General features: G+C 48.1%; 1 protein-coding gene across 1 annotated transcript in view; it reads right to left on the bottom strand.

The window, feature by feature from the left end:
- slit3 (slit homolog 3 (Drosophila)) overlaps positions 1–16010 on the bottom strand; it is a 170308-nt gene that overhangs the window by 65215 nt on the left and 89083 nt on the right. The window contains exons 5-6 of the mRNA XM_061235572.1: positions 8204–8275; positions 540–611 (exon numbers count right to left, since the gene is read on the bottom strand). Of these exons, the coding sequence (XP_061091556.1) occupies positions 540–611; positions 8204–8275 (144 nt within the window). The remainder of the gene's footprint in view (positions 1–539; positions 612–8203; positions 8276–16010) is intronic.

Here is a 16010-nt window from a genome sequence, read left to right as displayed (position 1 = left end):
CAGTTCTGAATTAACACCAAAAAGTGAATTTTAGACCCAAAACGTATTTTGAAGCGCAAAGCAAGAACTGTGCGCTGAGAGAAGGCTACTCAAGAGGAGGGTAAAAGCCAACAAACTTGCAGAGAGCCCAGCGGAGCCCAGACACGCACCCCGCGCTGGCGGAAACATTAAAAAAGGATGAAGGGAAGCCGGAGCGTTTCCGCGCCGGCAGCGAGCCGGGCGCACGTGAGAGAGACACGCACACGCCGAGGCGCCTGGCCGCCCTCCTGCCGCGCCGGGGGACCCGGTCGGGGGGCGGGAGGGGGGCGGACACCGCCGGCAGGTACCCCGCTCACCCCACCTGCAGATGCAACGCGCTCGTCCTCAGGGGACGCTAGGTAAAAACCGCGCACGACCGCGAGCAGACTAACACGCCGGGAGCCGGGAAGAGCCAGGGATGGAGAGAGCCAGACAGGGAAGAGGGAGAGAGAGGAGGGAAGAGAAGAAACATCTGGGAGGAAGAGGAGTGTGAGGACGAGGTAAGGTTTTTTTGGACTCACAGTATCTCCAGATCGCGGAGAGCTCGGAAGGCTCCATCTTCGATGCAGCTGATGTGGTTGCTGTCCAGTTGCCTGCGGATGAGAGACAGGAGTCAGCAGCAGGTCTGCAGGGGAGAGGGGTGGGGGGGTGGGGGCTGCGGGGAGGGGAGGGGAGGGGGAGGGAGGGAGACGGGGGGATGCGGGAGGAGGAGGGGGAGAGGGAGGAAGACACCAGCGCACGCTGGGCTTTCACCTCTGTTCAGCGCAGCCGGGAGGATGCACCAGCTGGCTGGGGCGGCCTGTCTGCCTGCTACCCGCCACCACACTCTCTCTGTTACTGTCAGAGCGGGCGGGCGAGGAAGAGAAAGAGTGGAGAGAGAGAGGGAGAGAGAGAGAGAGAAAGAGAGAGAAACAGGAGGCTGGCTGAAATGCACAGCCAACCCCGGCTGTCAGCTCTCTGTAAATATTAATTGCATTTTCTTTCCCTTTCTCCGTTTTCCCCTCCTCCTTCTCTCTCTCTTCCTTTTTTTTTAAAGGGAGAAAGGGAGTAATTTCATTACATTAGAGCACCCAATCCATTACGAGCTTTTACCGGCTCTGTCACTGAAACAATTTCATTAAAGGAGAGGGTCCGTAAATCAGCCAGGGTCACGCCGCTGCCCTCCGAGACTCTCCGAGGACTCCTTCCTCCACCTCCTCCTCCTTTTACTTTAATTTGCTGGCCTAAGTATGCACACTTCTCTACCGCCCCCCCCACCCCACCCCCACCCTAAACTCCCACCCCACTCGTCCCCAAAAAGAAGGAGATGGATGGGTGACAGAAGGAAAAGGATCAGGGGACCAAGACGGTCCCTCAATGCGTTTCTGTAGCAGGAGGCCTGTGCCACACTGCACGGGCACACGGGGGAACGAGAGAGCCGCATGCCCCCCGTCTCCCCGCTCTGCCCTCCTCTCCTCTAATCCTTTCTTCCGCTTGTTTCTGTTCTTCACTCCGCTCACTCTTTCTTGTTCTTTCCCCGTTACTCCTTTACCATTTTCATACTTCCTCTGTTCATTTGACCTCATCCCCGAACCCACCCCCGCCCTCCTCTCATTCCCTATCCTCTGTCTCTCCCACTCCTCTTTCTCTTCTCCTTCTGCTTCTCTCTTCTCTGCAGAGGACTTAAGACAATGACAGACAGCCAGTTATTTAGCTGCAGTCAATGGAGGACATTTTGTTGAAGAAACAGTGTCAGCACATGAGTGAATGGTAATGAATGGGATACTGCTTTGAATATCCTCTCTGTTTTGATATCACTGTAATGTGGTGATAATTTGGGTGTCAGATAAGAATGTTCTGGAGTGAAAAAATAGCCGAAATGTGACTCATGATAGTGGTGGCATAAAAGGGTAATATAGAATACTCATGAAAAACCTTTATTAGCCTATCACTTACAGAAGTTTATGAGGACCTGTTGCTTTACAGTGGCTGCTATAAGGGCAATCACAGAGCATATAAACATAAAACCCAGTTTGTATATTTTGCCGATATTTCTTCCCTTCTTTGTCAAAACCTCTTCACTCCCGGGACCAGAGAAACATGGTTTAGATACAGCTGGCCCAAAGTGTACTACCTACCACACTGCCCACGTTGTCAGCTAATATTAGCCAGGCTACTTATATGCTGAAATCAAAGCTACAATTATGTCCGACTATGAATCAAAGAGAGTTTCAGCTATATTGCTGAACCTTATTTACTGAGGAGTAAATGCAACAGGAAGAGGCCAAAAAGAGAAGGTAAACTGGAAAGCTGACATAATGTATAAGGGCAACTAGCCAGCTTTTCTATAGATCTGGAATGCCTAAAGTAAGACGAATTTCCCTTAAAGTTTCCCAGACAAAAAAAGTTCCCCTGCAAATCCTCAGTCCAAGGTGTCCTCCATCATGCAGTAAGCTGCTGCTCTCCCCGCATGGCACGGTTAATGTGCGAAGCCGTGCCGCTTATTACCTTGATTGCAGTGGTCTCCGACTGCATGCCCACAGGAAAAAAGTTCCAAATGAATATAAGATTAAACATAATTTAAAAAATAATAATCTGCTGCTATACTCACATACAGTGTCTGGAGGCATAGAGTCACTGAACAACCTCATTTGGAGTAATTGTACATGAAGTGTTTTTCTTTAAAACCACAGATCCCTATGAGAGCCATTGTAAAGCCAGCAGGTCATCAAAAACATAATAGGTGAAATAATATAAAAAACTGAGGTAGTGAAAATCCCTTTAACTCTACATTCTATTTCACACATCTGTCATTCAACTGCGCAGAAATAGTCTGCACAGTAAATTGTTTGGATAAATTACTCTAAAGGCAATACTATAAACTAGCAGTATGTGGCAGTCAATGGAGGAAATTTTGTCATAGAAACAGTGTCAGCACATGAGTGAATGCAAATAAATGGGTTAATTCTTTGAATGCCCTCTCTGTTTTGTACACAGTACAGTAAATTGTTTGGATACATTACTCTAAATGCAATAGTAAAAACTAGCATTATCCAAACTTGGCAGAAGCATACAAAATAATGTGCTATGATACAGTTGCATTGTTGTCACTATATGAAATAAACATTAGCAGCAAGCAACATTAACAATTGACAGACCTACAGTGATATTCTCACAGTTTGCATGATTCATTTTTTCCTGCGATTAACCTTTCTTTTCCACATCACAGTCCACTGGAAAATGTTCAGAACAAAGTTTCTCTGCTTAAATCTGTACCTTTGGTGAGACCAGACTTTGCAGAAAATCAGAGAAATATGCTTTATTGTATAGCCACATCTTTCTGTGTCCATGTAAAACCTTCACTTTAGCTAACACAGCCTGAATATCTGAGAGGGATCACAGTGACAGCTGCCATGTTCTTATATCATTTACACTCCGTCTTCTGTGAGGAAGCCATTTTATTTGTAGAAGTGCCTTTTTAACATACAGCTCCCTGCAGGGCTGTGGAGTTGCAGAGGCCTCCTGTCAACAAAGGCAAGGGTGGGAGAATGGGGAGGGGGTGGATAAGATGGTGGGGGAATGAAAAATCACAAATTTAATTTACCTCAATCTAATTAAGTTGGCCTTTAATCATCCCAGTCATGGGTGCTATTGGCAGTTTGATGATCCTGCTTTGCCAGTCTCCCATCTGGAGAAATATTACAGAAGTAGTGGAAACTAACCAGGCCTGGGTCTTGGACACAGCCCACCCCATTAATCTGTCATGGGTACAAAACGTTGAACAGGAGCTTCTAATTACTTCAGGCCCCAAATGAACGACGGTCCCGAGCACAGGCAAGAAGTGAAGAAGAGGATCTGTCTCTTCCACTGAGTGAGAGAGAGAGACCACCATGGGGGGACTAACTCGAAGCGGTTGGTGAAGGAGTGTGAGGTCACTGCTTGTCTTCCCTCTTTAACTCTGAGCTGGTTGCGTTGCCAAGGGTAACTATTATTGTCCCACAGTCCCAATAATTTTAGCAATCAGGAAAATCGTGGCCCTGTATTCATCGTGTCTCAATGCAGAAGAGCTGATTGAGGATCTGGTTTCCTCTGCCTATATCCTAATCTAATCCATTATGTCATGTATGTGATAACAGGCTAAAACTTTATGAAAATGTGCCACAGGGCATCATACAGAGGGTCTACAGGCAGGAGTAGAGGTATACTCAGGGGATGGGGGACGGTGGTGTTGAGGTTGGGGGATGGAAAGCCTGCAGGTAGGGAATGTAGGAGGGAGGTGTTGCGGTTTGGGGATGGAGAGCCTACAGGTAGGGCATGAAGGAGGGTGGTGTTGAGGTTGGGGGATGGAGAGCCTACAGGTAGGGGATGTAGGAGGGTGGTGCTGAGGCAGGGGGATGGGGGACCCTTGCACTAAACCTGGAGAACGTCCATAGGGGCTGGTGGTCAGTGGCTGTATGCCACTCCCTGATAACGCGTTGGCCAGTAACCAAGTGGGTGTGCAGGATTATTGACGGACATTTAGGCCGAGGTGCTCATAAACCAGAGAGCGGCTGCGCATTCCCATAATTCAAACAAACTGCAGCTGGCACAGCATTCTGGGAAGGAGAGAGAGAGGCGGGCGGAGTTTTACGAGCCCCCTGTGGAGAGCAATATGGAGGGGGTCAATGGACAGGAAGCGTCAAGCTATGAGGTGGGAGGTTTGAGTTATACCAGTCGACGCTTTCAAGCAGGCGGCGAAGCCTCTGAATTTCAATCCCACACCTTCTGCTCAGGTGATATACCGCACGAGGGCTGTGGTTTCAGACTCAGAATCACGGCGCTTTCATGGACTCTGAGGTAAATAATTCAAAAGCAACACAATATACATGTGGAACTGATGTTTTTTACTGCGTGTAGCTTATGGAGCAAGCGCATTGAGATGCTGTACTTCATCCCAGCACCTGCCTTTAGGCCAGCTTCGGTCAGAGCTTCGGGCTCTAACAAATTCTGCCTTGATAGAGACATACAATCCAGCGGCAGCCGGAAGCATGAGCAGAGCTAACACCCAGAACCTACGGGCCACGGTGTAGACAGATTCTTTCTGCATCGATAAGCCTGACATTGATACGTTTGTTGCTTGTAGGGCAGATGGCCAAAAAACAGTTGAATTCTCTGGATGACATTTGGCAGGGGGACTGCTACAGAACTTTATCAAAACTGGACATTTGGCCTTTCAGATGTGTGGACCTGATTATGGTATATCAGATGATCTGACCAAAGTCATAAAACCAATGGTCGACCGTAATGCACAATGACTCATTCACAAATGCAACTGGATAAAGGATAACCAGAAACACATTCATAGATAAGCTGGGGTCACTGGTGTAAGACTGAGCAGATCTCCTCAGCGCTGGACTGTGCTGCCCTGGTCGTCACAAAGCAGGAACAGAGTTAAAGCTGCATGGGGTGTGCTGTGGGACTGACCTGGGTCAAATACGTAATCGTTTCAGATTCTGAGCTTATGTGGTGTATAGGAGCCAATTAAATACGAAAAAGTGACATAACAAAAATACTCTCAAACTCTGCCTTCTGGTCCTCTTGTTTGGCTCAGTTGCACCAGGGCAGATCAATCGAGCACAAAAATGTATTTGAATCCAAAATGATCACTTGTTCGACACAGGTCTTGTGCGGGATTGGGACACACCTCGCTCTAAAATGGAGGGGGATGTAGTCGGAGAGCCCTGGAGTGGCAGTGTGGTGCAGGAGGGATGCTTTAAGCACAGGGAAGCAAATGAGAAAAGCAATGGGCCCCTGGTGAGAAAAGGTGGGGGGAGGGAGGCATCGCTTCGGCAATTGCAGCCAGCTTCACATGGAAGACTGGCCGGTGGAGCGACCGCACGCGACCGGACGCACGCGATTCTCTTCCTCCACTGCGTCATCCGTCGACACTACACTCTAACCGAAAGGAACCGCTTTGCTTGGAAAGGAAATGTGCGATAAAGCTGATAAGAGCTGATGGGGAAGACAGAGGGCCGTGTGTCTCCTTCCTTCTTCGGCACTAATAGGTGATGAGCGGCCATGTCACGTTCATTAGCAGGTCATTGATCTGAGCCCCGCAGAGTTGAGAATGAATCTGTGTGGGGCAGGTAGAGGGGGGCACAGGGGAGGTGCGGTGTCTTCAGACACACTGACCTGCGGAGAAGGGCGAGGAAGCGCCTGTAAGCGAGGTGCTCTTTCGGCTGAGACGGAGGGTCAGGGGCCGCGCTGATAACGGATAATTTTTTTCAGCGTGGTGTGGGGCGAGGGCAATGGGTTTCTTCATGACAGAATCACGCTAATGCTAATGGACAACGCACAAGAGCCATTTCCCAAAACGATTACAAGCAGGGATCCAGAATTGAATGCTCGCCCATTTCTCAAGTTGGAGAAAAAGAAATATCCAACTCGTGCACTTTTAAAGCACTCCATTTAAAAGATTGAAATTTTTTATCCGCCATGTTGACTGAATATAGAGCAGGGGGTTTTTTTCAGAAGGGTGCACTTAGCTGATTACACATCATCAATAAATCCAAAGGGAATGAGCTCCCTTGAATAATGGTCCATAGGCTAACCACCCCTTCAATTTCTTTCCAGCTCTGTGAATGGTGTACCTCCTGCTGACCAGACCAAAGATTTGAGCTGAAGACCACATCCCCCCCCACCCCCTGGGAAAGGAACACCGTGGCCTAAAACCACCGTTCCAGAGAGACAGAGCATGAACTGGAGTGACATCAGATAAGAAACCACGCAGAACCGCGAAAACACAAAGCCGTGGGATTACACACAATTTACTCGCCGCATACCACCGGCGATTGTTAACTACAAAGGCAGTTCTCGAGCCACCGAGCGCAACCTTAACAAACACGTCTCCCTGTTAATTACTACGAATTATCGATAAGCAGTCCCCTTCTTGCCCAGATTGAGGAGAGGATGTGCTTTGGAGTTGCTGGAATGCTTTGTTTATTGTTTTGGGCAAAGAGCGGAGTCTCAGTTGGAAAGTACTTCCTCGTTTTCTCAGAAGTTCAGCCCAAGGCCTTCGCCCAATAACACGACAGAGGAGAGGGGAGTCAATGCTTGCACTCGGGTGGGCGGAGGGGAGACTGCTCCCAGCCGGTCCGCGTCTCCTCCGCTCCCGCACACGCTTCGTGCTCATCGTTAATTAGCGAAGCTTACCTCTCTGCGCTCAGCATGAAACAACATGTCTGCCCCCTCGCAGTTGTCAATGGCGTGAAGGAGCCCGTCCAGCACACGTCTGAGGTGCGACGCGTCCGTGACCTCCCCGCGCTAACCCGCTCATCCGTATTCCTCACCTTCACTGTCCTTCACGAGGCGCCGTTATCGTACAGCATGAAGACCTGCCGCACGAACCCTCTTACAGTGCGTCTCAGGAGACTCGGGAGCCTCTGGTTCTTAGCGCTTCACCACAGGGTCACGGTGCATTACGAATGTCAGTGCAGGTGAGGGAGAATATTCCACTGGCCATGACGACAGAGTCCAAGTGGCTACAGCCATCTTGTGCTAAGGAGCATCTTCTCTCTATTGCAAACCATTTTTTATGATATTTTCCAACTGATATTAAAACATAGACTTATGGCTAGCTAATCATAAAATGAAGAAGGACTGTTTAATCTGTCACCGAGGCACAATGCTACAAATATACTATAATGCTATGCTATATATTGGCACACCTCATATAGAGGAGGACATGGATCCTCCGATCTGTAAAATGCAGAAATATCCAGAGTTGTAAAACCCATGATTTCACTAATTAGCTCTACCTCCTGGCTGAAGAATTTGCTAATTAGCAAATCTAGGTGACTGGGACAATCCTAGGGAGGACTTTTACTTTCTGGACCTGGATTTTACAACTCAAATATCAATGGCATTTCTGCAAAAGTGAGAAAGCATCATTAGATTCATGAAGACATACAGTCTGCTGAATTTAAAGTTTCACACTGAGCCTAACATAGGGCAGGGTGGTAGTGGCAGAAGGTTGGAATAACCCCCAAAAGACACTATAACAGAATTATCATCAACAACTTGACTCTGCTTGTGAACAAGCTCCAAACTAAAGTACTATCATTTGAAAATCACAGACTGTCCAAGAGAACCCAAGTCTCATCACAACGTGACACAACATGACTGCCAGACCGTGGCCCTGGTGGGAGGAAGAGGGCAGGATACTCACAGGTTTTTGACAGTTGTGATTCCACGGAAGGCCTTCCGAGGTATTGCCTGGATCTGGTTCTCGCTCAGGTCCCTGAGAGTCAGAGAAAACAAAGACAACGATCATTTAGGGGTGGGGAGGGGGGGCAGGGAAGGGCTCTCTCTGCACATGTGGGACCCGGTTGGCTCCAGCCATCTCCTCCACAGTAATGATACGCCTGGTCTTTGAAGCCAAGAACCGGATTGTCACACAGACCATAAATGTCATATCTTGCTCAAGCCTTCTCCATATGGTGTGGGTGTGGGCTAATGCAAAACATTTCCCCAAACTGCGCTCTAGCAGACCAACTTCCTCCAGCGTTTCTTAACTGCAGAAAGCGCAGCAATCACATTCAGTTTGAGTAATTTGAGCAAGACGGGAGAAAAAAAACTACACCCACACAAAAAATAAGGCCATGCATTTTTACCAGCCCGCCATATTATCGTTTACATTATTAATTTTTTTGTTTTCAGTCAATTATGAGCCAAATGACTTCTGACAAGTCACAATGGTTTAGCTTAACGTTATTAAGTTTGTTTGTTTGTATATCCTTACTGGCAAACATAATTTGAAAACCCAAATGCAATTACTGGGAAGGGAGGAAACAAATGAGATATGGTATATATCTGTGTGGCTAATCGCGACGCCTGTCTCGCAGTCATGCCTGTTACACGTAACGAAGCGGGACCACCGATCGGGTTAGCCCCTGTGACCTTGCTACAACCAATTTCAGTGATAAACAATCAGGCACAAATCCAAAAGCACAGTGGAGCTCTGCCAGGGTCTCAATGGAAGCCCACAATGATGCATTAACCAAGGCCCTGCCAGCAATTTCCTCCTAGGGCATTATATAAAAAAAAAAAAAATCTGATTTATTAGGAACCCACATCGCCCACCCCTGCCCACGTTCTCTTCAAGAAAAGCAGGCAGTGTTTTCTTTGGGAGCGAATCAAATTTTTATTCAAGAGAAAAAAAATCAGAATAAGCGTGTTATGTTTTATAATAATAAATCTGCTTTTCCACCTACCCCACTTTATTGATTTTGACATAATGGCCCTGCATTTTTTTGTTTCCTTGGCAAGGCCCTCTTTTGTTTGAAAGCCAGTGCTAGTACTGCAAAACTACAGGTAGAACTTCTCGCGAAATGAACTTTTGTACATCCTCATAAAGGTCTGAAAAACACTAACTCATAGTCCTCTTGGTACGCGTGTAGTGTGCACACAGAATAATGTACACCTCTGACACACTGCACACAGGTGGATGACCCTTTGGAAAGCGCTCCCAAAGCTTGCATGCCAACTTGAATGGAACGAATGCAAAGCAGACTTTAAAAAAAGAAGAGGTTCCTTTTATTTATTTGTTTCTTCTTTTCTTAGCATCGCTTTTAATTTTTCATGGTGAAGCGAGGCTCCATATGGTCCTCCCTGGGCTCGGCAGAAACGTTACGGTTTACGGGACTTGCAGCGCTAATAAATATTTTATCGTTTTGTTTACTCTGTCAGGCTTATTTTCATGTTCTTCATCATTTCGGTCAAAAACGCAGATCATCTGTGCTGAATAACTGCCATTAGCAGATGCAATCCTTTTACTGCATCCATCCACATTAAACTGCTTCCCTCCGCGGAAGTGACAGATGAATTAACCGAGTGAAAGAGGCAGTATCCTCAAGAACAATGCCTATAAAGCAGCCCGAAGAAAAATGTAACGCTTAATGACTTTAAATTTGGCTGTGTCGTGTCTGGGATGAATTTTTACAGTGATGTGTAGGCCCCGCTAACATCAGACACCGTCCGGGCCCAGGGACAGGGGAAAAAGATCAAACAGATTCATTGTGCGTAACGTTTTAAGTGACTGAGCTAGACCCACCTGCTACAAATGACCAGGGCATTAAATGCCATACATTATACGGGGAAAATAGTAGCCCATCAAACGTGTCCTCTGCATGTTCTCTCCGCTGACACAAATCGTACCCTTGAAACAGGCGGCATGGTAGAGTAAGGAGACTCAGACCTCCTTAATCTGTCTGTCTGCTTAGAGGGGAGGACGGGCAGCCAGTGGACCCCCACCCACACATATGCTGCACCCACCCAAGAGGGAATTCAGAGAGAACGGGGGGAGGGAGAGCATCAGTCTCCCGACACTGACAATCTGCTTGCAAATTTCATTAATTTTATTTTCCTTTCGCCCTCCTTTCTCTGACTCACAGTATGGGCACTATAAATCTCCCAGACTTCTCCCTATTGATTCCATTAAAGCCTGTCTTGTCCAGACAACCTGGCAGCACCAAAACGCATTACTGATAAAAGCCCTGGAACACACGCGAGGCTGGGGGACCCAGCACTGCACGGAGGGAACTGTCTTCAGCACGGGAGCACACACATACTGTATGTACACTCACACACACACACACACACACACACACACACACACAGACATGCACACACACACACACACACACACACACAGACACGCACACACACACACACACACACATACATACTTTCATTCATACGCATATGCACACATGCTCCTGCACACACACACACACACACACACATGCATACACACTTTCATTCATATGAATTTGCACACAGGTACACACACACACACACACACACACTTTCATTCATATGTATATGTACAAGCCCCCCCTGCACAGAGACACACATGTGCACACGCACATACATACACATTTTCAATCATACGCATATGCACATGCCCCCCCTCGCACACACATGCACACGCAAGCACACACACGCAAGGCCCCACACAAATGCACACACAGACACACACACACACACACATGTACTCGTATGCAAGCGGGTACGTAACACTCCTGTTCTAATGACTGCAATGTGTCAGTCACTGACAGCAGCAGGGGAGGCACTGATCTGAATGAGGAGCTCCTGAGATGATCCTCTCTGAGCTGGAGGTGCTTCTCAGCCAACCAGCCAAGCTGTTTTCCAGCTTCCTATCATAAATGATGCTAAAACACATAAACTTTAAAAGAACATTGCTCACACAGGGGAAAGAAAGAACCTGGAAAGATAATATAGCATACAACAGTTTCTGGGTCGGTCTCCATTCTCAGTGAATGAATTTGGGTCTGAAGGACCAAAGATGACGTGATGGTTGTGTAAGAAAAGCCAGAGGAGGAAAGAGACCATCCCCGCACTGTCAAAACAGATTTTTCGAGGCACGCCGAGCGGCTCTCATCATCGGCCTGCTCTCTCTCGGCTTTTGTGTTCCCTACCGCGGCAAAGTCAAAACAGACATCTGTCTCCCTCCAGCTCTCTTACCAGGCACGCTCTGCAGAGAAGCGGCCTGGCCCAGCTGCTGGTAGGCCTCCTGACATGTCTGTGCCTCTTTAAGTAACTTATAAGTCTGGAGTCTTCCTCTGCTGCTCCAACAAGGCAGCTATGGTGTCCGGTATCTTTGTGCCGAAACTGACTGTGGAGAGCATTGGACTGGTCAGACTTGCTGGTCGCATCGACTGCTAGCTAATCTCACGGGCACTTATGCCCAGGTCTGTGCATTTGCTTTCATTTCATTGATTAATTGATTAATTGATTCATTGATTCATTCCTCCTCATTTAAAAATATTAGAGTCAATGATGGAACCTGAATTAATTAATCAATTTATTTGTTTGTTGTTTGTTTGTTGTTCATTCACTCAGGTTCTATCATTGTCTGTAATATTTCAGAATTATGTTAGGGGTGTCTGCCAACTGGGGTCTGCCAATTTGAGAGATGATAATAAACAACATGCTCCTGCCAGTTTGGATTTCAAATTCATGTGAACGGGCTATTTTTACAAAGTGTATTTGTCATTCCCACATCTCACTGCATCATCTCAATCCGTAGCTACTGTGAGCTGACAGGTTTTGCATGTTAAACTAAAACATTCATGGCTCTCCGATTCTGAATCATGGAAGAAAAGACTCTTCTGTGGGGGGTCCCGGACCGTGGAGTCAGGATGCAAAGCAATCCAGAGGAGGCTGCATCAATTTCACGGGCTTTGCAGGAGACTGACTATTTTCATACCGGTTTTATTTAACCTTTGTTCAACAGCGCATTCTCAAGGTGTGAGGTAAATATCGACCTTTCTGCATGCCGCATTTCACTGTTTTACAACCGCCGTTATGACAGAGGTGGCTGGGGCTCGTTCAGCGGAGAGAGGCCTTTTGAGGAAACGGCCCCGCAGCGTTTGCTGGACTCGCCGTTGGTTTACAGCCACTTTTAAAAACAGAGCTAAATTAAAATGCTATGGATTTCTCCGCTGCGAAAAAAAAAGCTTTAAACTGTAATTGGCTTTCAAGACGACGGTAGCTCTTAATTAGGGCCGGACATAAAGAGACGTGCTCATTGGGGAAGTGGTGCCGGGGGCCTGGCCTGAGTAGCGGGAGGCCTTGTGGCTGGACGGCATTGTTTTTTTCGTCACAGGGGCCACGGCATTGGTTAATGGGGGAAAATAATGCAAGCCAGCAAAATTTCTCCACGTTTTGTTCACCCATATTTTCCCCTCCACTAATGCACATCATGCCTGTGACTCCCCACCCCCATGCCCCTCCCCCCTCCAAATTTGTTTTTACATGGAAAGGCAATGCTATCTTTAAGACAGAATGAAGTTTGCTGCAATGTTCATGTTCTTCGAGGTGATCGAGCACTGTTTCGGAACCGCGCTCTCAACACCAACATTGTGATTCCGCCATTTTAGGCTTTTCAAGGAGACCTAAACACCCAAGCGGCTTTGCTATCCGCACCGACCACCAAGTGTCTCCCATGCGGCAGGCAAACTGAGCAAAATATTCCACTGGAGAACGGAATAAGCCAGGAACACGGGAATGAGCGCAGATGTAGGTACCCGTACCTGAAGATATACAGCCTCGAAAAGATAAAGACATCCGCCCCTCCTATCTAACCTGATATCGAGAAAATGAGCAAGAACGAGCGCCGGTGTCGTCTGATCTCACGTCGCCGCATGGCGAATCAAAGCCAAACGGAGAAAGCCAGGAGGGAGAGAGAGGCGTACGGAAAGCAGCTCCAAAGCCGCACGTCCTCGCCCATCGGTGCCCGGCGGCCCGGCTTAGCATGCAGCTCCAGACTCCTAACTCTGCCCTTGCTCAGTGTCTTACATCTCCCCCGAAGACTCCTTGATTTAATTAACTCACCGCTTTATGAATTAAAATATTCCGCTATTGATCATCCTGAGAGCTGACGCAGGCCGAAGAGGGGCGGCCACTCGCTTCATTACGCCGTACCGCGCTTTTACTCCCCTCCCGAAAATTAAAAAAAGGGAAAGACGCGGCATCTAAATCATCTTAAACGCTCTCAAACGCTCCCCCGGGTCCTTAAAGCGCTGCGCTTAAGCCTTAACATTCCTCAGCCTCTCCCGAGAAAGCGCCAGTGTATAGAAATTATAAATGGAAATAGTTTTTCCCCCCTTGTAAGTATCTATTATGTTTTGTCAATACTTTAATTAAATTGGACAGCTTAATGTGATTTATCCTGATCCATACCCTTTATGGTTATAAAAGCCTTTTTGGCTCCGGTCCTGAAAAATGTCAGACAAATTTAGATGAGTTACAGAAAAAAAAGACAAATAGTTGGAGAGGTTGGGCATGGTGGGTGATTTGTTATTGCTTAATTTACTTTTATTCCTTTTCTGCCATTTGGTTTAATTCTCTTTTTCTTTTCGTTGGGGGCGGGGGGTGAGGGGGTGAAGCTATGCTGTAGGCTCTTAGGAACATTTATGGTCCCATTAAAACGCTGGCCAATGCGACCGCATGCCCAAGGACCGTCTGCTCATCCCCCGCTTCTGTGTGTGTGTGTGTGTGTGTGTGCGTGTGTGCGTGTGTGCGTGTGCGTGTGGCACCAGGTCCAAAGTGCCTCTGAGACTCAGAAGAAAAGAGGTGGATGTAACGGTGTCTCTCCGGCCAACTGCTCGCCATGAAACAGAGATGAAGATTAGGGAAGGCCTTTTTCACCTTCTGTACTACGCTCCTGTTGAAGGGAATCAACTATAGTAACCCGTCATTTGGGTAAAAACAAGGGTTTCAGGTTTCTTTGAAATGTTGATGTACATGAAAATTGTACTTGCTATATTTTTAACCTCGTTTGTTACATTTTTGTGGACTTTTAATGTGTAATTTGTTGTGTTGTATTCTCAGGGCGTCACTGTAAAAGAGAGCTTTGCTCTCCCTGTTTAAATAAAGGTTCCGTCTCCGGTATCTAAGGAATCCAGGCATATACGGGGGTGCATGCTAAACGGCGATGAGCCTGCTAATCGGACACTGGGATTATCTGTGATGAGTGGGCGGGAGCGAGAAAAGAAAATGGCTGACTCCACTCTTCCTTCTTCATGTGCGCTTGGGGAGCCCTCAAGGCCAATAAATAATACTGAGGAGATTAGGGGGCTGGTGGTTAGTGGGCGGTTGGTGGGGGGGGGGAGGGGGGGCGGTTAGGCTAAAGGCTGGGGGTCGGACGGGGGCGGTACACGCAAGAAAGCTTTAATCCATTTCACGGTGGGTCAGGGTTGCCACGGCGACCCAGGGCCCCCGCCGGAGGCCCGATTAAGCGGGCGAGGCGAGAGCCGCAGGTGCCCCGGCCGCAGGGGGAGGTGCATTGTGGGGGACGGCCCGGGCAGGTGAGAGAGGGGGCCGGAGCGAGACGGGCGGACAAAGGGCCTGGTGATTACTGGCCCTTCACAAGGTGAGCCCCGGGGGGATGCCGCCGGCAGGATTACCGCGCCTTTTGTTCCGCGTCAGGTCTCAGACGCGCGATAGCACAGCGGCCGCGGCCCGAGAGGCGAAAGGGCTTCCTCAGACGCTTCTGAAACCGCGAGGGGGAGCCCAGCGTGGGGCGACCTGGCCTTTATCTCCCCGCCTGCCCGTTACCGCCAAATCCCCCTGTCACGGCTTGATCCGCCGCCCCCGCTGGAGGACCGGTGTTCTGGGAACCGGCGGAGCCCAACGGGTTTTTTTCTGCGCTTGTTGGGCTCCGTATCGATCGGAAAGGGGGTTAGGCGGAGAGACGCAAATGCCGGCTTTTTCCGGCACGTTCTCGGCTCTGCTCTCGGAGCTGATCCACAGAGCAGGAGAGTTCCCCTGGGAACAGCTGTCTCCACAGGGGGTCTGCCCCGATCAGCCTCTTAATGTGGCACTGCAGGGTGAGTGTGTGTGTGTGTGTCCATGAGAGAGAGAATGTGCATGTGTGTGAGAGTATGTGTGTGTATTTAAATGTAAATGTGCACGCACAGGATGCAAAGGATTACTTTGCATCCTGTGCATGAGTTTTAACATGGTAGGAAATTGGCAAGCATTGTTCGGCTGTTAAGTTATGTTAGAAATCTATGCATATTTTGTGTATGTGTGTATACTTGTACAGATCTGTCTGCTTATATGTGTTAGTGTCTGTCTGTGCATGCGTGTACATCTAACTTATACATGTGTTTGAGTGGGTGGGGGCAACTTTTTGAATAAAATACCCTTACCTCACAACATTAGCGCCCCACCCAGACCCCCACTGCCTCACCCAGACTCACAGTGACTACTAGCTGTCTGTCTGGAACAGGGATGTAGCCACTCACAGTGAAACACAAGGTGCTTTGAGCTAGAGAGATATATATATATATATATATATATATATATATATATAGAGAGAGATAGAGAGAGGCGGGAGATCAACTGGTGGGCTGAGCCTCTGCTTTATCATACAGTGAAACTGTGACTCCAGCACCTGATAAGTCACTCCGCTGCACACCTAGCGGATAAACCAGAGCTCATCGCTG

The sequence above is a fragment of the Conger conger genome, chromosome 3, assembly GCF_963514075.1.
Source record: "Conger conger chromosome 3, fConCon1.1, whole genome shotgun sequence".
Classification (NCBI taxonomy): domain Eukaryota; kingdom Metazoa; phylum Chordata; class Actinopteri; order Anguilliformes; family Congridae; genus Conger; species Conger conger.
The sequence above is the reverse complement of the archived record's forward strand: the minus strand, read 5'-3'. Positions and strand labels throughout refer to the sequence as shown.